The sequence below is a fragment of the Phalacrocorax carbo genome, chromosome 28 (genome assembly GCF_963921805.1).
Source record: "Phalacrocorax carbo chromosome 28, bPhaCar2.1, whole genome shotgun sequence".
Classification (NCBI taxonomy): domain Eukaryota; kingdom Metazoa; phylum Chordata; class Aves; order Suliformes; family Phalacrocoracidae; genus Phalacrocorax; species Phalacrocorax carbo.
The window spans coordinates 3143578-3163961 of NC_087540.1; the positions used below are offsets into that span (position 1 = coordinate 3143578).

General features: G+C 66.1%; 4 protein-coding genes across 12 annotated transcripts; 2 read left to right on the forward strand and 2 right to left on the reverse strand.

The window, feature by feature from the left end:
* Nucleotides 1–291: 291 nt before the first annotated feature.
* On the reverse strand, nucleotides 292–3816 carry MINDY1 (MINDY lysine 48 deubiquitinase 1). Of its 2 annotated transcripts, none has more exons than XM_064475232.1 (10): nucleotides 3709–3816; nucleotides 2861–3483; nucleotides 2685–2742; nucleotides 2521–2585; nucleotides 2224–2382; nucleotides 1714–1816; nucleotides 1479–1621; nucleotides 1192–1383; nucleotides 929–1045; nucleotides 292–764 (listed from the first exon to the last, which is right to left on the reverse strand). In XM_064475232.1, the coding sequence occupies exons 2-10, from the start codon at nucleotides 3353–3355 to the stop codon at nucleotides 684–686; spliced, it is 1413 nt and encodes a 470-aa protein (XP_064331302.1). In that variant the 5' UTR covers nucleotides 3356–3483; nucleotides 3709–3816; the 3' UTR covers nucleotides 292–683. The 2 variants fall into 2 exon arrangements, with proteins under 2 accessions (XP_064331302.1, XP_064331301.1); XM_064475231.1 differs by having other exon boundaries at nucleotides 929–1072.
* A 2472-nt stretch (nucleotides 3817–6288) lies between these two features.
* PRUNE1 (prune exopolyphosphatase 1) lies at nucleotides 6289–10443 on the forward strand. Of its 2 annotated transcripts, none has more exons than XM_064475241.1 (8): nucleotides 6289–6460; nucleotides 8089–8193; nucleotides 8270–8475; nucleotides 8711–8895; nucleotides 8973–9131; nucleotides 9244–9338; nucleotides 9423–9581; nucleotides 9723–10443. In XM_064475241.1, the coding sequence occupies exons 1-8, from the start codon at nucleotides 6422–6424 to the stop codon at nucleotides 10041–10043; spliced, it is 1269 nt and encodes a 422-aa protein (XP_064331311.1). In that variant the 5' UTR covers nucleotides 6289–6421; the 3' UTR covers nucleotides 10044–10443. The 2 variants fall into 2 exon arrangements, with proteins under 2 accessions (XP_064331311.1, XP_064331313.1); XM_064475243.1 differs by lacking the exon at nucleotides 6289–6460 and adding an exon at nucleotides 7285–7373.
* Nucleotides 10444–10584: 141 nt separating this feature from the next.
* On the forward strand, nucleotides 10585–13221 carry BNIPL (BCL2 interacting protein like). Of its 3 annotated transcripts, XM_064475235.1 has the most exons (8): nucleotides 10591–10813; nucleotides 11062–11141; nucleotides 11224–11393; nucleotides 11473–11818; nucleotides 11903–12034; nucleotides 12133–12219; nucleotides 12360–12458; nucleotides 12559–13221. In XM_064475235.1, the coding sequence occupies exons 2-8, from the start codon at nucleotides 11071–11073 to the stop codon at nucleotides 12599–12601; spliced, it is 948 nt and encodes a 315-aa protein (XP_064331305.1). In that variant the 5' UTR covers nucleotides 10591–10813; nucleotides 11062–11070; the 3' UTR covers nucleotides 12602–13221. The 3 variants fall into 3 exon arrangements, 2 of the variants coding, with proteins under 2 accessions (XP_064331304.1, XP_064331305.1); XM_064475234.1 differs by having other exon boundaries at nucleotides 10585–11141; XR_010376548.1 differs by lacking the exon at nucleotides 12559–13221 and having other exon boundaries at nucleotides 10585–11141; nucleotides 11903–12055; nucleotides 12360–12377.
* On the reverse strand, nucleotides 13000–18760 carry CDC42SE1 (CDC42 small effector 1). 5 transcript variants are annotated; one of them, XM_064475247.1, is made up of 6 exons: nucleotides 18621–18760; nucleotides 17521–17683; nucleotides 15200–15374; nucleotides 14998–15108; nucleotides 13971–14045; nucleotides 13000–13832 (listed from the first exon to the last, which is right to left on the reverse strand). In XM_064475247.1, exons 3-5 carry the CDS (start codon nucleotides 15251–15253, stop codon nucleotides 13974–13976), a joined length of 237 nt encoding a protein of 78 aa, XP_064331317.1. In that variant the 5' UTR covers nucleotides 15254–15374; nucleotides 17521–17683; nucleotides 18621–18760; the 3' UTR covers nucleotides 13000–13832; nucleotides 13971–13973. The 5 variants fall into 5 exon arrangements, with proteins under 5 accessions (XP_064331317.1, XP_064331320.1, XP_064331319.1 ...); XM_064475250.1 differs by lacking the exon at nucleotides 17521–17683 and having other exon boundaries at nucleotides 18621–18756; XM_064475249.1 differs by lacking the exon at nucleotides 18621–18760 and having other exon boundaries at nucleotides 17671–17805.
* Nucleotides 18761–20384: the final 1624 nt, after the last annotated feature.

Genomic DNA, 20384 nt, shown 5'->3' on the forward strand with positions numbered 1-20384 from the left:
ACGCGACACCGGTCCGGGGCGGGGCGCCCCCTGCCGGCCGCGCCGCGTCACTGCACCCCACGGGGGGTGCCCCAAACCCCGCGTGTCCGCGGGGTGCGGAGGGTCCCGTCACCCCAAACCCCCCAGCCCTGCGCGTCTGTGGGGCACGGAGGGTTCCGTCACCCCAAGCCTTCCCATGACCCCACATGTCTGTGAGGCGCAGAGGGTCCCGTCACCTCAAGCCCCACCGCGACCCCACACATCCGTGGGGCGCAGAGGCCCCCACTGGTGTCAGAAGGCCAGACACGCAAGCACGGGGACAAGTCCTTTATTTGCCAAGGGCTAAGGCCACGTTTCGGGCACGGGGATGCGTGTGCGTCCCCAAACGCGTGTCCCCCCGCGTCTGGGAGCAGCGACAGAGGGGTGGGAACCCTGGGGTGGGACACCCCCCCACGTGGGGCACCCCCGTGTTAAGGCCACTGGAAATATTTGGGTGGTCCCGGCGGTGGGTAAGGAAGGACACACCGTCTTGTGCACCCGAGTCCTCCACTCCTGTCCCCAGAGACCCCCGTGGGGTCTCCCCGGAGAAGAGTTGGGGGTCTCCAGGTGTGGGGACCCCAGCACACACCCCGGCACTCCTGGGAGCCAGAGGGGCCACGGCAGGGCTCCCAGGAGTGCCCCCCACGGGGAGCCGGGCACGGGTGCTATAGGAGGGTGCAGTCCAAATCCGGCTTCTGCCGCTGCCTCCGCTCTCCAGTCAGCCGGCCGCCCGGCTGCACGCGGCCCTGTGGGCACGAGGAGGGGGCTGAGGAGCGGGGGGAGCCGCAGAGACCCCCATCACTCCAGGGGGACACCACCACCCACCCAGGACCGGCTGGTGGGGCAGAGCTGGGGGTGTGAGAGGCACCTGCACCCTGCGCTGCAGTCCCAGGAGGGAGCACCCGGTTACCTGCACTGGGACCTGCTGCTGCCGCTGCTGCTGCTGCTGCTGATGATGATGATACTCTTCCTGCTGCAGCTGGCGAGCGAGCTCCAGGTCACTGAGCACGGAGGGGTCCTGCTGCTGCTGCAGGGACAGGGCAATCATGTAATCCTGGGGGGGGATTAGAAAAAGAAGGGGTGTGGCTCAGCACAGCAGACCCAAACCCCGCAGTATCCCCTGGAGCTGGGGTAGGACTCAGGTGTCCCCCACCGCCACCGGTTGTCCCCTACCTGGTCCACTTGTCTCTGCTGGAGCCGGTGGTCCGGGGGGGCTGTGGCAGCCCCCTCCTTGCCCGGAGCATGGCTGAGATGAAAATCAGTGTCGCAGAAGCAGCTGTCTCCATCCACATTGTGGAGGCTCTCCCAGATAACCCTCTCCTCCTGCAGGAAGCCCTGGTCCGTCACCAGCAGGTAGAGGTGGCCCTGGGGAGAGGGGAGAGGGGACAGTTGGCCCCGGACAGTGCTGTGGGGGGGGTCCACCAGCTCGAAGGAAGCCAGGGCAGGGGCCAGAACTGCACCTTGTGCTTTATCATGGTGCTGAAGTGGTTGTTGCGGAAGAAGACACTGAGCTCACCCTCCCTGACAGCAGCCGTGAGCTCGCACAGCCCATGGTAGGTCAACTGGGAGGCCGTGGTCTCGAGGAACTGCTCCGCCACCAGCCCTGGGGCAAGAGCGGGGTGGGAGTGGGGCCAGGGCGTGGGGCAGCCCCCAGGAGCCCCGGGGAGCTGCAGCTGGGCGGCAGGGGGCCGTTACCTTCGCTCACCAGACTGGAATCGCTGGCCTGTTTGCAGGTGATGATCTTCTCAACCAGCTGGTTGTAGCTCAGCTTGCCCACGGCTTGCACCACCTCCGGGCTCTGCAGGGAGGGGAAGGGGCAGTGGGAGCGACCACCGGCAGGGGGAGGATGGCTCCATCTGAACCTTCCCCAACCAGCCAGACCACCACTCCGTCACAGGGACAGCCAGGAAGCTGGTGGCTGCCACCATGGGGACAGACCCGTCATGGGAGGGTTTGGGTTGGAAGGGGACCTTCAAAGACCACCTAGCCCCCTGCTTCACCCTCGGGCAGGGACACCTTCCACTAGATCAGGTTGCTCAAAGCCCTGACCAACCTGACCACCTCGAACACTTCCAGTGACAGGGCATCCACAACTTCTCTGGGCCGCCTGCTCCAGTGTCTCACCAGCCCTCGGACCGTCCCCTTGCGTCCCTGGAGCCACACGAGCCACCAGGCAGGCGGCAGGACAACGGGGGGCCAGCTCACCTGGGGGTCCACCAGCCAGCCGTGGTACAGCGGGACATTGAGGAGGTCGAAGATGATGCACTCAGGTGTGTACTCGAAGTCCGAGACACCCGTGAACCGTACGTTGACGTCCAGCCCCGTCGAGAGCTTGGGGAGGACGGTCATGGTGTCGTTGACGTTCTGTGGGGGGGAGAAACAAGGGGGGTTTGCTCGGGAAGCAGGTTGGCACCCCAAGCCTTGCGGCCCAAGCCCACCAGCGCTCCCCAAGATGGTGGGGATCACTTTTTGGGCTGGGGGACACGCAGCCTCACTCCTCACCTGCTGGAAGTTGAGCTGCAGCCCCTCTGACGGCTCCCGGGGTTGGGTGGACAAGATGCAATCCCCTGTAAGGCAGCGCCGTCAGCCCCCGGCGAGCTGGTTAACCGCGGCGCGCCGCCGTCCCGGCAGCAGGGAGGGGGTGATGGCGTCCCCAGGGGGCTCACCCAAATGTGCCATCAGCTCCTCAGCCGTGATCACTTCCTTCTGCGGGGGCAGCTTCACCTGGAAGCACCGAGAGGCTGGGGACCAGCCCCGGCCCCTTCCCCTCGCGATGCGGGAGGAGCCGAGCCCAATCCCCCATCGCCAGCCCCCCAACCCTCCCCACCCACGCCCCGCTTGCCTTCCACTGCAAGAAGAGGATGTTCATGATGGCCAGGAGCGGGCAGGGCCCGTTCTCACTCTGCATGATCACCGGCGTCCGCTCGCCTTTCCAAGTGATCCACTTCACGCAATAAAAATCCGCCTCCGCTTCCCGACTGGGGGTCCGGGCTCGGGGGGGCTCAGCTGGTAACCCCACCGCCCCAGCACCCGGGCTGGGCACGGGGGCACCTGGCAGGGACCCCCCACCCTCTTCGGGCCGCTTCTCCCGAGCATCTTCCCTCGGATGCTCATCAGAGGGGAGAGGAGGGGCGCAGCCCGGCTGCCCCACGCCGGGGCTGGAAGGCACATCTTCCTCCCCGCCGCACGGTGTGGCGGCTTGCCCGGCTGCTGCTGGGCTCTCCCGGCCGCCAGCCGGCATTTCATCCTCACCGACGGCCTCCTCCGGGAGCTGGGAGGTCCCGTCACCGTTGGAAGGGGCTGGGGTCGTCCCTTCCTGCTCGGGAGGCTGCTCCATGGGTACAGGCGGCAGCAGGACGCTCGCTGTGGTGTCCTGCCTCGAGCAGGTCCGGATCAGGCCCCTGGGAACACTCCAGGTCCCTCCAGGAACAGCCACATCCCAAACCTCTCCCTTAGAAGGTAAAACTGGGGAATTTCAAGAAAAAAAATATATATTAGTCCAATTTGTTTACCAGGTATGGCTTGTTTAGCTTAGGTGTTTTGTCTCCCACCCCTTTACATTCATTTAAATAACTAAAAACATTGGCCACTCACGCTTCTATATCACCATTTAAAAAATTAACACCATGGATTTGTGCGGATTTTATCTGCCTCCCGTTTGCAAGGAAAAAGGGAAAATCCCAAACCAACCTGGGAGGAATTGAGGGGTTCGATAGAGCCAAAGCAGCGTGGAAGGAAGGTTGAAGTCCTGCGCTTCCGCTGGGGTTTTCCTGCAAACTCAGCCTGGCAAAGATGCTCCTGAGGAGAGATTTGGGAAATTCAGCTTTTAAATAGTCATGAGATTTGGATAATTTGGCTTTTAAACACCTGTGCAGGCAGGAGCGCGGCTGCCCCGGCTTCGACAGGGTTCGCTGCCGGTTGCGGCCGCGGCACGGCCACCCCCGCCGGCTCACCGGGAGATCTCCTTAGCCCCTAATCCTCCTCCCGCCCGGCGCGGGCTGCGCTCGCCGTCAGGACTGAGACCGGACCCTCCCGCAGCCCCCCGTATTCCCAAGCGGGCCAGGGACACTCAGGGAGGGACGCAGGCGACCGCGCGATGCATGGTGATGGGAGCGCCCGGGGAGAGTGGGAATGGGGGGAGAAAGCGGGTTTTGGGGGAGGCGGTGAAAGCCGAGGAGAAAATTGAGGGGCTCAGTGCCCTCCAAGCTGTCCCGTCTCTGTTAGGGCTGGAGCAGAGGGCTCTGGGGGGGAGAAAAGGAAGGGGACAGAGCCCAAGGGTAACTGACTATTTATTTGTTATTCATAAATAAATAGTGCAGAGGTTAATAGGTAAATATGTAAAGAAATATTACAGATAAATAGATATACAGATAAATAAATAAGGAGCATTACTAAATTAATATATTCTTAATAGGTAGGTAAGCAGATAGATACATATTCTTAATGACTAACTAAATATCAGATAAATATTCTTAATGACTAACTAAATATCTTTAGAAATAGATAAAATAACATAAAATAAATTAATAAAATAAAATAAAACAAAATAAAACAAAATAAAATAAAATAAAATATTCTTTAAAGATGACGAGTACCCGGCGGCGTGGCTGCGGGGGAGCGGGCGCTGCCTCCCCGACCTGCTGCCCGGTGCCGAGCGAACCCGCGGCGGCTGTTCTCACCGCACCGGCCCCGCCAGGAGCCGTGTCAGAGTCCGGCGACGCGCCGGGAGCCGGAAAAACCGGCTGAGGGCGGCTGCTCCAGCCCTGGCCGGCGGGCGCCGGGGTGGGACGGGGCCGGCGAGGGCTGCGGGTGCCGCCCTGCCTCAGTTTCCCCACCCGGCATCGGGGGACAGGCTGAGCATCCGCAGCCGGGCCCGCGGCGGGGCTGGGGGTCACCCCGGGACCCCCTGACCCACCTCCACTGCTCCCAAAACAACCCCAAAATGCTGCTGTCGCACCCACAACCCCGGCATTGCCCTCGACCTGCGCCCACCCTCCAGGGGTCACCCACCCTGACGTCCCCGTGTGCCCCCGGCTCCCGACTTACTGTGCTGCCGCTCTGCTGCCGGCGCTCCCCGCTCCCTCCTTCTGGCCTCTGTTCTCCTTTTTTCTCCTTCTTTTCTCCTTTTCCTCGTTTTTTTCTTTTTCCTTCTTCTTTCCTCCTTATTCCTTCTTTTTCGTTTTCCTCCTTTTCTCCTTTTTCCTTCTTTTTTCCTCCTTTTCTTTTTCCTTATTTTCCTTTTTCCTTCTTTCTTCCTTTTTCCTCCCTTTTCCTTATTTTTCCTCCTGTTTGCCTCCTGTTCCTCCTCTTGTCCTCCTTCCTTATTTTTCCTCCTTTATTCCTCCTCTTTCCTCCCCTTTCCTTACTTTTCCTCCCCTTTCCTTACTTTTCCTCCCTTTTTGCTCCTTTTCCTTCTTTTTTCCTTTTTCCTCCTTTTGTCCGCCTCTTCCCTTACTTTTCCTCCTTTTTTCTCCTCTTTCCTTGTTTTTCCTCCCTTTTTGCTGTTTTTCCTCTTTTTTCCTCCTCTTCCCCTCCTCTTTCCTTTCCCCTCTTTTTTCCCTTCCTTATTCCTCCTTTCCCCCTTCTTTTTCCTCTTCCCCGCCCCTTTCCCCCGTCCCCGCTCCGCTCCTTCCCCAGCGGCAGAGGCCTGCTCTCGGCCGCCGAGCCCCGCGCTCGGGCTCTCTGCCGGGAAGGCGGATTTACGCCGGGCGAGGAGGAGGAGGAGGACGGGCAGGAGGCGTGGGGAGAGCAGGCAGCTGCCTGCGCCGCCGCCGCTTCCCTCCGGCACGCCGAGGTGTCGGGGCGAGGCCTAGGCCGCCGGCGGCACCAAAAATCCCCCGTTTTCTGGTTTCTTCCCCATTTTGAGGCCTGGCGCTGGGCTGGAGGAGGGGGGCGGTGGGTGCCCCCCGACTTCACCCGCCGACAGGCCTCCGGCTCGCCCAGTGGGTCTGTCGGCCGCTGGTTACTGGTCACCAGCAACTGGTCACCAGTTGGGGTGACGCCATCGTGGGGTGTAACAAGCTCGGGGGGGGAGCACGGCTCATCCAGGGGGGGCTGGGGGGAGGCTGGGGTGTCAGGGGAGGTTGGGGTGTCGGGGGGTTGGGGGTGCTGGGGGGTGTCACGTATTGAGGGGGTCTCGGAGGGCTTTGGGGGGCGTCACACCCCCCCGTCACCCATCACCCCCCCCAGCAGCTCCGCCCGCGGGGGCTGATGGGAAGGGGCGGGGGCGGCACCCGCCGCTGCCCCGCCCCCTTCCCATCAGCCCCCGCGGGGGCGGCCACTCCCCCCCCGAGGGCTGAGGGGGGCCGGGCGGTACTGGGCCGTACTGGGCCGTACTGGGCCGCTCCGGGCCTTACTGGGCCGTCCCGGGCTGGGCGGGTTGGCGCGCGGCTTTGCCGCCGTTATGGAGCGGTTCGTGGAGGGGAACCGGGCGGCTCTGCAGGTAGCGTGGGTGGGGGGATTTTGGGGTGCAGGGGGGAGGGGGGTGCAGGGCGACTGGGTGCTCAGGAAACTGGGGTGCGGGGGGAGCAGGGTGCAGGGGGATTGGGGTGCCCAGGGAGTGGGGTGCAATGGGGAGATGGGCGCCAAAGGGAGCGGGGTGAAGGGGGGAGATGGGTCTCCAGGGGATTGGGGTGGGGGGGTGCAGGGTGCCCAGGGAGTGGGGTGCAGGGAGAGATGGATGCCCAGGGAGTGGGGTGCAGGGGTGATTGGGGTGCTTAGGGGACTGGGGTGAAGGGGGGCCCAGGGGACACGGGGAGAGGGGTCTCCAGGGGATTGGGGTACAGGGGGAGCAGGGTGCAGGGGGAATTGGGGTGCATGGGGACTGTATGCTCAGGGGCTTGGGGTGCAGCAGGGAGCTGGGTCTGAAGGGATTGGGGTCTATGGGGACTGGGTGCCCGGGAAAGCAGGGTGTAGGGGGATTGGGGTGCCCAGGGAGCTGGGTACCCAGGGACGGGGTGCTCATGGGAGTGGGATGCAAGGGGGAGCAGGGTGCGGGGGACATGGATGCCCAGGGTTTGGGGGAGCGGGGTGCAGGGGGACTGGGGTACCCAGGGGAGTGGGATCCATGGGGAATGAGGTGCTGGGGGAAGTGGGGTGCAATGGAGAGATGGCTGCAGCGGGGAGCAGGGGGCACAGAGGATCAAGGTCCCTGAGCAGGGTGCACCCATCGAGAGGGGCTGGTCATGTGCCACCCCTTGGCCCTGTGACAGCCCAGGCTGGGGTGCCACAGCTACCCCGATGACACCCCAAACCATTTCCACAGCCGGGGGCTCCCCGGCACCCCCAGCCCCACCCCTGCCGCCGCACCCCCGGTCTCGCAGCACATGGGTGCAGGTCCCCCGACCTGCTGCGGGGTTCGTGCCGCAGGCAGCTCTCAGTTGTTTACTTCCTCAGCTTGTACCGAATAAACGAGCGAATCTGGGTTATGGCATGAAATAATTGTCACCGAAAAAGGGCCTGGAGACAGGGCGGCTCCCTCGGGCCTGACAGGACGGGTGCCAGCAGCCGGGGACGGGGGATTTGCAGGGTGACATGGGGGATATTTTTTCTTCTTGCTGCAGCAGGCAAGAAATAAAGGGGTGAAATGTCCTGTTTTGGGGGACAGCCAGCCACAGACTCACCACCGCTGGAAAAACCACTTTGGTCTGGGGTTAAAATACTAAAGGGTCCCAGGGCTGCGACGGCATCCCCCAGAGCAGGAAGGTCCCCATCCCTGCTGCCGAGGTCGCTCGTGGCCGAGCTGGGTTTTCCTGTTCTCCCCAGGGCCCCGATGCACCCGGTTTCACACACGTGCCCCAAAAACGTGAGGCTTTTGTGCCAGAAATGGATCCTGGCTGGGTCTTGTCCTGAGGGCGCCGAGCTGGTCGGTGCTTCGGGGATGTCGGGAGCCCATCTATTTCTGGCAGCAGCTGGGTGCTGGTGGGTGGCATCTGTGGGTGGCACGCACGAGGAGTGGCTCTGGGGACCGTGGCATGTCCCCTTGAGGGCAGCAAAGGGGAAGGGACAGGCCTGGGGGTTTGGAGGATGGGGCCACGTCACTGCCGTGCCTGACGCCTGCCACCCCGGTAGGAGCATATCCAGCGTCACCAGGAGATCCATGTGGTGATGGGCAACGAGGCCTGTGACCTGGACTCCACCGTCTCAGCCCTGGCCTTGGCTTATTTCCTGGCGAAGGTGAGGCTCGCCTGCTGGCTCGGGGACAAACGGTGGCTTGGGGGGCGCCTCACCGGCTGTCACCCCGCCGTCGCAGACCTCCCCGGCTCCCAAAGCTGCCTTCATCCCGGTGCTGAACATCCCTCGCGCCGACTTCGCCCTCCGGACAGAGACGACGTTCCTGCTGCGGGAGCAGGGCATCCCCGCCGCCTCCCTCATCTTTCGGGATGAGATCGACCTGTGCGGGCTGCACCGCGCCGGGCTGCTCTCCCTGACACTGGTCGATCACCACATCCTGCCTGGGTGAGCCGGGGAGCGGGGACATGGGGACAACCGGGGCCGCCCACCCAAAGCCTCATGTTTTCCTTGCTTGGTTTTAGCCCAGCGTGGGTAAAACCTTTACCTTCCCCTTCCTGGGGTGTTTTTAGGGTAGGAGGAGAGGAACAGAGGGAGTTTCCAGGCTCTGCTGGGGGTGACGCATCGCAGCTGCACCCTAGGGCTGTGCTCGGGGTCTTACCCTCCCCGTCTCTCCCACTAGCGCCGATGCAGCCCTGGAAGAGGCCGTGGTGGAGGTCCTTGACCACCGGCCCTTGGAACGGGACCGAGCTCCCAGCTGCCAGGTGACAGCAGAGCCGGTGGGTTCCTGCGCCACGCTGGTGACGGAGCGGATTGCCCAAGGTCCCCCGGGCGTGCTGGACAGACCCACGGCCGCGCTGCTGCATGGTGAGGACAGGTGGCCCTTGCCAAGCCCCATCTGAGGGGGATGGTGACAGCTGATGGCCCCCGGTTGTCCCCCCCAGGCACCATCCTCCTGGACTGCGTGAACCTGAGCCCGGCAGCTGGCAAGGTGACACCCAGGGACGTGGCATGCGTCTCCCTGCTCGAGGCGAGGTTCCCCGAGCTGCCGGCCCGCGACGCCGTCTTCGAAGCCCTGCAAGCGGCCAAGTTTGATGTGTCAGGTCCGGCGGTGCCGTCTGGGGTCTGGCTGGGAGCGGGTCCTAGGACAGACCCCTCTCCCTGGGGATGAGGGCGCATCCCTGGGGCTCACGCTCAGCCCCTCTCATCTCCCAGGGCTGACGACAGAGCAGATGCTGCGGAAGGACCTCAAAGTCCTCTCTGGCGATGAGCTGCTCCTCGCCGTCAGTGCCATCTACGTGGACCTGGAGGTGAGGCTCAGCAGGGGGGGAAACCGAGGCAGGGGGTGGCACGATGGGGACAGCGGGGTGACGCCAGCCTCTCTCCCCCTGCAGACCTTCCTGCGCCGGCCTGGCTTGCTGCAGGACCTGGATGCTTTCTGCCAAGCTCGGGGCTACGCGGGGCTGGTGGCCATGATGATCTCTTTTAATGAGCAAAACGAGCCCTCCCGGCAGCTCGCAGTCTACAGCCAGCGCGAGACCCTCCGGAGCACGGTGAGTGGGGGGACCGGGCACCCCCAACCCTCAGCACAGGGGTCTGGGGCAGTTCTCAGCTGTTGCACTCAGGTTTGCCCCGAAAGCCCCTGATTTTGTGGGTGCCAGGGGGTCCCAGCCACAGTCCTCCCTCCCTTGCAGGTGTGCCAAGCGCTGGAGGAGGCGACGGCGCCGTCCCTGCACCTCCAGCCCCTCCCGAGCCCCTGGTCCTGCGTGGGCGCCTACGCCCAGGGCAACGCTTTGGCATCACGCAAGAAGGTGCTGCCCATCCTGCGGGCAGCCCTGGGGGGGCCAGGCGCTACCGGGGGGCCGGAGGAGGAGGTGGTCCTGCCGCCCACCCCGATGAACAGCCTGGTGGAGGAATGCCCGCTGGCACAGGCCGTGCCCCCCCTCTGCCCACAGGATGTCCTGGAGCGGGTCAGCCGCATCGCCGCCGGGCAGCCCCCCGGCTCCCCGAAGTGAACGTGGGCACCTGGCAGCTTCTGGGGTCCATGCGAGGAGGTGGGGTCCCCGGGCAGGCCCTGGTGGGGCGCCCAGGCGTGGGGGCGTTGCAGCGCCTTTGTCAGAGCTCAGCTCCCCGACGGGGATAAGTCCTCGTTGCAGTTTGCCCCCTCCCCGCCCCAACGGCCCCGCTGGGGTTTGGTCCCCCAGGGTGGGTTTTCGGGGACCCTGCGGGCAGCGGGGCCGCAGCAGCACTCGCACCCCACTTAACGAAGGCGCCGGGGCGGGGGTTTAACGAGTTCTCGCCATTCTTCCTCCCCTGGGGGGGCTGCGGGGGTGCCGGGTGGTGGGTCTGGTCGCGCAGCCGGCCCGGGACTGTCACCCCTGTGCTCTGAGGATTAAATTTGCCACTTTTCTTCCACTTTTGGCTCTTGGCTCTTCTTCCGGGACGGGTTTGGTGCTGCCCTGCTCACCCTGGGGGTGCCTGGCGTGGCCCCTGCCCTCCCCGCAGGCTTCCCGGGAGGTGAACCTCCTCTTTTCCTGGGGTGCTGCCCCCCTGCCAATGTCCCCCCCGGGTCAGAGGCGTGTTTTGGGGACCCACTGGGGGGCGGGGGAGCCTCAGTGCAGCCGAACCCCCAAATCCAGCCCAGCTGGGAGGAAACCGGTTGTGCTCATCCTGTGGCCTCTGCCGGCTGCAAATGCGGCCAAACCAGTTTGGATGAGCCACCAGTGCCGTCACCGGAGCCCTTCGCTGGTGGGGAACCACAGGGCGAGAGAGGCTTCCTGGAGAGGTGAGTGGCCCCAGTGCTGGGAGTCTCTGAGGTCTCGTAGAGGGTTGAGCGGTGCTGCGATGGGGGTCCCCAGGGAGTGTCTGAGCCCCCTCCCTGCAGCCGGTCGCACCTGTTTGCACCCGCTTTTGGTTTGGAAATGGGGCGGGAAAGGTGGGAAATGGGGGTGGTTTGGTGTGGAGCTGATGGGGGACGTGAGATCCCTGAAGGTGGGCTGGTCCCCAAGCTGGGGCTGGTGTCCCTCTCTGCAGGTGACAAGGATGGCCACGGTGATGGCCACCGGTGACGGGCTGGACCTGCATGAGGAGTGGCAGGACGAGGACTTCCCCAGGTAAGGGGGTGATGGGAGCAGTACCCCCAAACCCACTCCACCTGCCGGGGTCCCACTGACCCCCCAGCCCTGTCCCCACCAGGCCCCTGCCAGAGGGGTGCCCAGGGGCTGGGGGTGCCCCGCGGCGCATGCGGCGGCGGCTGCCAGTGCTGGAGCGGACCGAGAGCACCGAGCGCTCGCCCGACACCAGCATCGACCTCAACCTGGACACGCTGGAGACGCCCTCGGGCAGCGACGGCTTCGAGTGGGAGGGTGAGACTGGGCCGGGGTGGGGCCGCAGGGGACCCCCGGATTCCTCCTCCCCAGTGCCGCACTAACCGGGTGCCCACAGAGGAGCTGCCGCACGCCTGGGGCTTCACCGAAGGCGCTGGCGGCCGGCGGGTGCCTGACACAGAGGACGAGTGGCTGGAGGAGAGCGTGGATCTGAGCGCGGTGGAGCCCTACAGCCGGGTCCTCTCCCACGGGGGTAAGGGGGGGACGGGCCCCCCAGGGTGGGACTCTGGGTGCCCTCCCGGGGCCTGCTGGGTCTGGGTGGGTGATGGGTGCTGGCTGCGCCACCCTCCGCTCTGGGCAGGGTACCACGGTGAGGGCTTCGGCTCCGTCCTGCTCTTCGCCGCCTGCCACCTCCCGGACAGCAGCATCCCCCGGTACGGCTACGTGATGGAGAACCTGCTCAGGTGGGGACCGCGGGGTGGGCCGGTCCTTCCCACGCGCCCCGTGCCTCAGTTTCCCCAAGCTGACGGGCCGCGCCGTCCCTCCAGGTACATCACGGGCACCCTGGAGAGGACGGTGGCCGACCGCTACGTCCTGGTGTGCCTGAGCGGGGCGGCAGCACGGGGGCAGATCCCCTCCTTCGGCTGGATGAAACGGTGCTACCGGGCTATGGATCGGCGGTGAGCGTGCAAGGGCTCCCGGTGAGCGTGCCGGAAGGGGGGTGGCAGCGAGCGTGCCGGGCTGGCGGTGAGCCCTGGAGCATCCCGGTCCTTCCCAGGCTCCGGAAGAGCCTCCAGGCTGTGATCATCGTCCACCCCACCTGGTACATCAAGGCGCTTGTGACGCTTTCCCGGCCCTTTCTCAGGTAGGGTTGCTTGTACCTGCGAGGACTCGCGCAGCGACGTTCGCCTCCTCCCCGGGGCTTCCCGTGCCAGCTCCTGGTGAACCGGCCCTGTCGCACGAGGGTGTAACACCTCTGCCCCCCCCGCCCCATATCTCCCCCAGCCCCACCTTCAGCGGCAAGGTCCGGTTCGCCGCCAGCCTGCGGGAGCTCTCCCGGCTGGTCCCAGTGGAGCCGGCGCACGTCCCCGAGCCTGTCCGGCGGTGAGTCCCCTCTGCAGGGCTGGGGGTCGCGCTGTGTTGTGGGGGTGGGGTGCGGGTGGGTTGTGGGGCACTGGCCACGGATGCTTTTCTCTCCCTGCAGGCTGGAGCCAAGCTGGGAGAGCAGCCGGGACATGACACGGTGACACACAGGGACAGGCGGTGGCATCGGGGGCTCCGGGCGTGCCCAAAGCCGTCCCCAAGCACCCATGGAGGGAATAAAGGACTTGGATGGGAACACTGTGCCCAGCGTGTGCGGGGGGTTTGGCATCTCCTGGCAAATTTGGCAGCCCTGGTAGCAGAGGAAGGCGAGGAGCCTCATGGACACGCTCCTCAGGCCAGCACAAGGGGTTGGTTTGTTTTTCCCAAGGGTGGGGTTTTTGTCCCAGGGGAAGGAAACTGGAGTCAAGCATTGCCACTCGCTTACCAACACCAACCACGCCACGGGGCTGGAAAAGCCTGGCTCCGCACAGGAGCATCCCGGCGTGGCGTGGAGCACGGCAAAGGGGCAAGCCTCTGCCGCTCGGCCATGATGCCCGGCACGTGCTCTTTAATATTTAATCCCAGTGCTTTTTAAAGTATATACACCCGCGCCCGAATTCGGGAGCCCGAGTCCCTCCTCGGTTTGGGCCCCGTCCTGCCTCGGCCGGTGAAACTCTGGTGGCGATCCTGGGCGGAGGTGACCCCACCACAATCCTGCCTCCGAGGCGGCGGAGGCAGCCTAGTTGATTTTTTTTTTTGATCTAAAAAAAAAAAAAATTATATATCCTAAAAAAGAAAAAGAAGGAAGGTGGCGGATTGCCGGCAGTGGAAACGCTGGCTGGAGGCACCGCGGGCTCGTGGATGGTGTCGGCACTGAGCTGCTGCCGGTGAGACACCGAAGCGTTGGGGTTTAATCCCTGTTTTGCACCGAAGCATCGGGGTTTAATCCCAGTTTTGCTCTTCTACACCTTTCCGGGAGGGCACCAAATCAGCCTCGGTACCGGGACTGGCCTCACCGTGATCCCTCGGGGAAACCGAGGCACCTCGGCCCAGCGCCGAGAGGGGCCCAGGGGAGACACTGGTGTGGAAAAAGGGAAAAATAGGAGGATTTGGCACATCGTGGCCGCACCCGGCAGCTCCTGGTGCACTTCAGGAGGGTGACTGTGTCCTTTCGGCTGGAATCCTGGTCGGGCACGAGGTGGGGGCTGCTGTCCCCGCTCCCCCCTCGCGTCACTGACCCGATGCCTCTGGGAAGGAGGGGTTTGGTGGGGGGGGACAACCAAAAGCCACTGGGAGCCGGGCGAGGTTCGCTCTGCATAAATTACTGCGAGGTTAAAGCGCTCAAGGTTGGCTTCTTCTCAGGCAGTTCAAGTTTGGGCTGAAAAAGCCAAGGATCTGCGAAGTCCAAGAGAGACCGGGTTACAGAACCGCCCAAGCGGTGGCTCGTTTGGGTGTGTTAATTAGGGGCGGTGCCTCGGAGGGGACAGCGGGTGCTCAGGGCTGCCACAGCCGCCCGCACGGCCGGGTACTCACGCGCTACAAGACCCGGGAGTTGCTCCACTGTCGCTCCCGACTGCCCTTGGACCTCATCTCCTGGACGGCACTGGTCTGCGGGGAGGGGGCAGAGATGTGTCATCACCGCTGTGAGACCCCTGCCACCCCCAACCGTGAGACCCCACCACCCCAACTGTGAGACCCCCGCCACCCCCAACCGAGAGACCCCACCACCCCAACCGAGAGACCCCGCCACCCCCAACCGTGAGATTCACCACCCCAACCGTAAGACCCCACCACCCCAACCGTGAGACCCACCACCCTAACCGTGAGACCCCACCACCCCCAACCGTGAGATTCACCACCCCAACCATAAGACCCCACCACCCCAACCGCGAGACCCACCACCCTAACCGTGAGACCCCACCACCCCAACCGTGAGACCCACCACCCCAACAGCGAGACCCACCCCCTAACCGTGAGACCCCACAACCCCAACAGTGAGACCCACCACCCTAACCGTGAGACCCACCACCCTAACCGTGAGACCCCACCACCCCAACCGTGAGACCCACCACCCCAACAGCGAGACCCACCCCCTAACCGTGAGACCCCACCACCCCAACCGTGAGACCCACCACCCCAACAGCGAGACCCACCCCCTAACCGTGAGACCCCACAACCCCAACAGTGAGACCCACCACCCTAACCGTGAGACCCGCCACCCCAACAGCAAGACCCACCCCCTAACCGTGAGACCCACCACCCTAACCGTGAGACCCCACCACCCGAACCGTGAGACCCACCACCCCAACAGCGAGACCCACCCCCTAACCGTGAGACCCCACCACCCCAACCGTGAGACCCACCACCCCAACAGCGAGACCCACCCCCTAACCGTGAGACCCCACCACCCCAACCGTGAGACCCACCACCCCAACAGCGAGACCCACCCCCTAACCGTGAGACCCCACCACCCCAACAGCGAGACCCACCACCCTAACCGTGAGACCCCACCACCCCAGCAGCGACACCCATCACCCAACCGCCCGTGCGGGTAGGGTACCATGGGCAGGTCTTCGCCCGCGGCCATGTCGCCAGAGCCGATGTGCGTCAGGTGGACGAAGTTCATGGGCTCCCCAATCATGGAGCGGTCGATCCGTCTCCTCCTCTTCTTCTGCAAGCGGACGAAGGCCATCAGCCCCCGCTGAGCCCACGGCCCCGGGACCCCAAGCCCTCCCCGAACTGGCCAGGCTGAAGCTACTCACAGGCTGTGGCTTCTCTACGACGCAGCAGCCCAGCTTGTGCCAGAAGTCGCTCATATTCGCGGTGGCGTCCAGCTTCCCTCCCTGCCGGGCTGGCTGCCGGGGGGGCCGCGCCGGTGCAGAGACCCCCGCGCAGGGTCACTCCATGGGGATGGGGGCCGAGCTGGTGGGGACACACCTGTGGGGAGGCAGAGCCGGGAAGGGGTGTGTCATGGCCGGGAAGGGTTTGTGCCCAGGTGCAGGCGTATATCAGATGATGGGGGCAAGGGGACAGATGGGCTGGGGATGTTGGGGTGCAGGATCAGCCCTGCTCCCTGTCCCGGGGCTGCCCCCCCACTGCCATCTGGGTGATGCATCAGATTGGGGAAACTGAGGCATGGCATGATGAGGAGCAGCTGGCTGCGGGTTTGAAGGTGGGAGCGGGGTGATGCCTGCAGTCCTGACCCCCCAAATCAACCCTAAACCCAGTCCCCATCGACCCCGAGGGACCCCGGGCATCACACAAAGACCCCCAGGGACCCCAGGCATCGCACAGAGACCCCCAGGAACCCCAGGCACGGCACAGAGACCCCCAGGAACCCCAGGCACCGCAGAGACCCCCAGGGACCCCAGGCATCGCACAGAGACCCCCAGGAACCCCAGGCACCGCAAAGAGACCCCCAGGGACCCCAGGCACCGCACAGAGACCCCTGAGGGACACCTGGGCATCACACAAAGACCCCCAGGGACCCCAGGCGTCGCACAGAGACACCCCCCCCGAGTGACTGCAGGCATCGCACAGACTCCCAGACCCCGGGCATTGCACAGCCACCCAGAAGAGTTGTCCCCATGGCCAGGGCAGGATCTGGCCCCGTCTCCCACCCCGGCGCAGGACACAGCTGAGGGATGCTGCAGCAGGATGGGGGGGGACGGAGGCGGCCACGGCAAATCCCAACTCCCTGAGCCAGGCAGCTATAAATATCCCAGCCTTTCCGAAAAGGGGCCGGAGGTTGAGCTCTTCCGCCCGGCTCGAAAAGGAGACGGGGGGAAAAATAAACAGGGGCTCTGCCCGGCCGGCAGGACTCTACCCCAAACCCCCATGGCCCTGGCTGGGGTAGCCAAAGGGGGGTGTGGCAAGGGGGGTTTGCCCCCAAAATGGGAGCTACCCCACCCCACCCCAAGGGGACACAACTCTTTTGCTGCAAAAGCACCCGGTGGCACGCACAAAACTCACCCACCCGCGAAGGGCCGCGGCCTGAGCACAACCCTATATCAGCTGCCAGAGAGTCCCCACGCTGGCGCGGGGGGCAGCTAGCGGCTGCGCCAAGGCAAGGCCAAGTTTTGCCGGCGCTCGGCCGTGGCGGTGGATGGGTGCCGGACCCCACCACGGCAGCAAACAGGAAAAGTCCCTTCCTCTGCCCCTGCGCCGGCGACGCCGGATGGGTCCGAAGTCCTCGGCAGCCGGCCGGCACTTCCTGCCCGGGGCGGGGAGGAGCAGGGCCTGCGGCGTGCCGGGGCCCGCAGCTCCCCAAAATGGGGTGCTACCGCCCGCCTTGGGTGCCCGGGGATGCTCCGAGCCCGCGGGGTTGCCTCGCCTCGGCGCCCTCCCAGTTCGCAGCCTTGCCAGGAGGCTTGGCAGGATCCGGCCCCGGGGTGACCCGGCAGCACCCGCAGCCCATCCCCTTGGCGTCAGGGCGCCGCGGGCGCCCGGCCGTCCTGCTCCCCCCGCACTGCCAGCCTGACCCTGGGTCCCAGCACGGAGACTTGAGGCGCAGCAGAAGGAGGCCCCCCCGCCCCGAGCCCCCCCCCCGTGTCCCTCACCCTGGCATCTGGGCCCCAGCCCTCAGCCCCCACCCCTGCGAGCATTGCTGCTGAGAACGGGCAGGTTGTGACACGTCCAGGGTGGTGTAAATCAGGGCTGTGCCCGCACCGGACCCACGCATTGGCACCCCCCAGGCAAACTCGGCCTCTCCCCCAGGCTGCGGACAGCCGGACGGACGGAGCGGGGCGGAGGGGGCTGCCTTTTCTTTCTAGCCCCACTTCCTTAGGAAATGAAGCTGCCAGAGTCGGCCCCCGCCATAACGCCCCAGCTCGCTGCCGGATCCGGCAGCACGGTGGAAAGGCCTTGGGTGGGGGGGGTTACCCCCCAAATCCAGCATCTCAACCGCTCCCCAGGGCTCTGGAAGAGCCTCCATAGGGAGCCCCAGGAGAGGGCTCAGCCTCATGCAAGCCACCAGCAAATCCCCGTGTGACCTCCCCCCCTGCCCCCAAGGGGTTCAAGCCACCACGACCCCCACACTCAGACCCCTCCTTCCTCCCCCCCAAAACCACCCCCCAGCACCCACCGGGCCTCACGTCCTCGTGCCCAGCGAAGGGTGATGGCTGGGGCCGGATCCGGCCGCTCTCCCAGCTCCGGGCGGTTGTCGGCGGCGGGTCCCGCAGGCCGCAGCCGCCCCCGTTCCCCTCCTCCGCGGGGGTCTCGCGCACCCCCTCACCTCTTGCCCACCGCTGCAATGAGTTGTGTCCGGTGTCAGCCCGCCTGGGCGGAGGGGCCCGACCCGGCGGTGGCCCCGGGGAGGACGGCGTACAGCCCAGCCCGCGCCGGCACGCACAAAATGACTTCCCTGTTGGGAAACCACCGCGCTCGGGGCTCTGCGTCACCGGCGGGGGACCGGGGAGAGGAGCGAGGGCGTCTCGGGGGGCCACTCCAGGCCTCCCCAGCACTGGGGTCACCCGCCCCAGGGGTACCCGCTGGGGTCCCCCCAAAGCTCAGAAGCGGGGGGGCGGGTGGGACGGGGGCTGTGCTGGGTGAGAGCCCTGGGACCCCCCCGGCTGTGGGTCCGGGCCCCCCGGGATGGGGCAGCAAAGTGGGGGGAAGAACCCCCTTTGCGTGGGATGGTCACACGGTGGGTGCGGGCAAGAGTGGGGGACCCGTGGGGCTCGGTAGGGCTCGGGGGGGGGGGGCTGGCGGTCCCGGGGGTCACTCTAAGGCTGGGGGGTCCCTGCAGGGCTGGGGACCCCAGGGGTCCTGGTAGCGTTTGGGGGTCACTGTGGGGCTGGGGACCCCAGTGGTCCCGGTAGGGCTGGGGGGTCCCGGCAGGGCTGTGGGGTCCCGGCAGGGCTTAGGACGCCGGGGGTCCTGGCAGGGCTGGGGGGGTCCCAGCAGGCTGTGGGGTCCCGGCAGGGCTTAGGACGCCGGGGATCCCGGTAGGTCTGGCGGGGTCTCAGTAGGGCTGGGGGGTCCGGACAGGGCTGGGGTTCCCGGCAGGACTCCCCGGTTGGATTGGGGCTGCAAGGGGGGGGTCCTCCCGCCGCTCCCCCCCGGTGCCGTCCCCGCCGCTCCCCCCCGCCGCCCTCCCCGCCATCCCGGGGCGCTTCCCGGGGCTCGTCCGCGGGGTCCCGCCCTCGGGGCTGCCGGTCCCGGTCCCGGTGGCGGCCCCATTACCTGCTCCGGTGCCGGTGCCGGTGCCGGTGCCCAGCTGGCGGCCTGGCCCGGCGGGTGCGGGACGCGGCGCTCCCCCGCCGCCCGGCTCGGCTCGGCCCGGCTCGGCTCGGCCCGGCTCGGCCCGGCTCGGCCCGGCCCGGCTCGGCCCGGCTCGGCTCGGCTCGGCTCGGCCCGGCTCGGCCCGGCTCGGCTCGGCTCGGCCCGGCTCGGCCCGGCTCGGCTCGGCCCGGCTCGGCCCGGCTCGGCCCGGCTCGGCCCGGCTCGGCTCGGCTCGGCTCGGCTCGGCTCGGCCCGGCCCGGAGCACGGCTCCCACCCGGAGCACAGCTCCCACCCTGGACGGCGCCGGCATTGCAGGGGCCGCGGCCCGGAGCGGGTGGGGCGGCAAGGTCGGGAGTCCGTGGGGGTCCTGGAGGGAGCGAAGGTCCTGGGGTCCCGGTAGGGCTGAGGGGTCCCGGTAGGGCTGGGGGTCGTGGGGGTCACGGTAGGGCTGGGGGGTCCCCGGGGTCCCGGCGGGGATGGAGGTTCTGGGGGTCACGGTAGGGCTGGGGAGTCCCAGCAGGGATAGGGGTCCTGCTAGGGATGGGGGTCCCAGCGGGGCTGGGGGTCTTGGGGAACCCAATAGGGCTGGGGGTCCCAGCAGGGCTGGGGGTGCTGGCGGTCCCGGTAGGGCCGCAGTGTCCCCTGGGATCCCAGAAGGGCTGCGGGATCCTGGTAGGGCTGGGCTGTCCCCAGGTCCCAGAAGGATTGGGGGCCCTGGGGCTAAGCGGTGCTTTGGGGTCCCAGCGGGGCTTGGGATCCTGATAGGGCTGGGGGTAACAGGGCTCGGGGTCCAGGGACTCAGCAATGCCTGGGGCCTTGGTAGGGGTCCCTGGCAGGGCTGCAGTTTCTGGGGGTCCCAGTACGGCTGGGGTCCCTGGCAGGGCTAGGGGGGGGTTAGCAAAACTGGGGTCCCAGGGCATGGCAAGGCTGGGCATCCATTTAGGGCTGGGGGTCCCCAGCTGGGTGTCCAGGGGCTCAGCAGTGTTGGAGGGCCCCGCATGGCTGGAGTTCCTGGGAGCCCTGGGGGGTGGTCCCAGGGGTCCTGGTAGGGCTGGGAGTGCCCAGCAAGACTGGGGATCCCCACCAGGGCTCAGTTATGCTCCTGTCTGCTCCCGAGCCTGATTCCCACTTTTTCACGGACGTGCCAGAGCCCTTGTGGGATGGAAACACCGAGAGGGCAGAAACGCCCAGACCACGCCGCAGCCGGCGTCGAGCAGTGTTGCACCACTTCCAGTTCAGGGCCCTTCTGCTTGCTCAACACCCGCCGTGGTCGTGCCGCCGCTGCCACCGCCCGCCGTGTCCCTGCCACCGTCACCCACCACGGTCCTGCCACCATCACCCGCCATGGTCCTGCCACCACCGCCTCCGCCTGCCATGGTCCTGCCACCACCCACCGTGATCCTGCCACCGCTGCCACGGCCGCCAGCAAAATCCCGCACCTCCAGCCACCAGTCAAGCTGGACTGGGACCTCCGGGGCGTCCCCTGTGGGTCCCCCGCCCGCCCAGAGGGACCCACGCATGGGGATACCCCTGGGTGGACCCCAGAGTGTCCCTTCCCATGTCAGCCCCTGAATCCCAACCATGCCCATCTCTCCCACTCCAGAAATCCCAAACAAGGCGGCACTGTCCCCGTTCAGTCGGGTCTCTGTCCTGCGCCTGTCCTGAGCTGTCGGGGCTGATAATACCCCGAGTGTTTGCGACCTTGTTTCAGCTGAAGAGCCCTT

Coding starts and splice junctions, on each gene's coding strand:
- CDC42SE1 (XM_064475247.1), bottom strand. CDS start 15,253: ATGAGCGACTTCTGGCACAAGCTGGGCTGCTGCGTCGTAGAGAAGCCA. Junction 15,109..15,199: donor TCGTAGAGAAGCCACAGCCT/GTGAGTAGCTTC, acceptor GTCCGCTTGCAG/AAGAAGAGGAGGAGACGGAT. Junction 14,046..14,997: donor CGGGCGAAGACCTGCCCATG/GTACCCTACCCG, acceptor CCCTCCCCGCAG/ACCAGTGCCGTCCAGGAGAT.
- PRUNE1 (XM_064475241.1), top strand. CDS start 6,422: ATGGAGCGGTTCGTGGAGGGGAACCGGGCGGCTCTGCAG. Junction 8,194..8,269: donor TGGCTTATTTCCTGGCGAAG/GTGAGGCTCGCC, acceptor CCGCCGTCGCAG/ACCTCCCCGGCTCCCAAAGC. Junction 8,896..8,972: donor CACGGCCGCGCTGCTGCATG/GTGAGGACAGGT, acceptor TGTCCCCCCCAG/GCACCATCCTCCTGGACTGC.
- BNIPL (XM_064475234.1), top strand. CDS start 10,585: ATGTCCCCCCCGGGTCAGAGGCGTGTTTTGGGGACCCACTGGGGGGCG. Junction 11,394..11,472: donor CGACGGCTTCGAGTGGGAGG/GTGAGACTGGGC, acceptor GGGTGCCCACAG/AGGAGCTGCCGCACGCCTGG. Junction 12,459..12,558: donor GTCCCCGAGCCTGTCCGGCG/GTGAGTCCCCTC, acceptor CTCTCCCTGCAG/GCTGGAGCCAAGCTGGGAGA.
- MINDY1 (XM_064475231.1), bottom strand. CDS start 3,355: ATGGAGCAGCCTCCCGAGCAGGAAGGGACGACCCCAGCCCCTTCCAAC. Junction 1,622..1,713: donor TTCCAGTCTGGTGAGCGAAG/GTAACGGCCCCC, acceptor CTCTTGCCCCAG/GGCTGGTGGCGGAGCAGTTC. Junction 1,073..1,191: donor AGCAGAGACAAGTGGACCAG/GTAGGGGACAAC, acceptor ATCCCCCCCCAG/GATTACATGATTGCCCTGTC.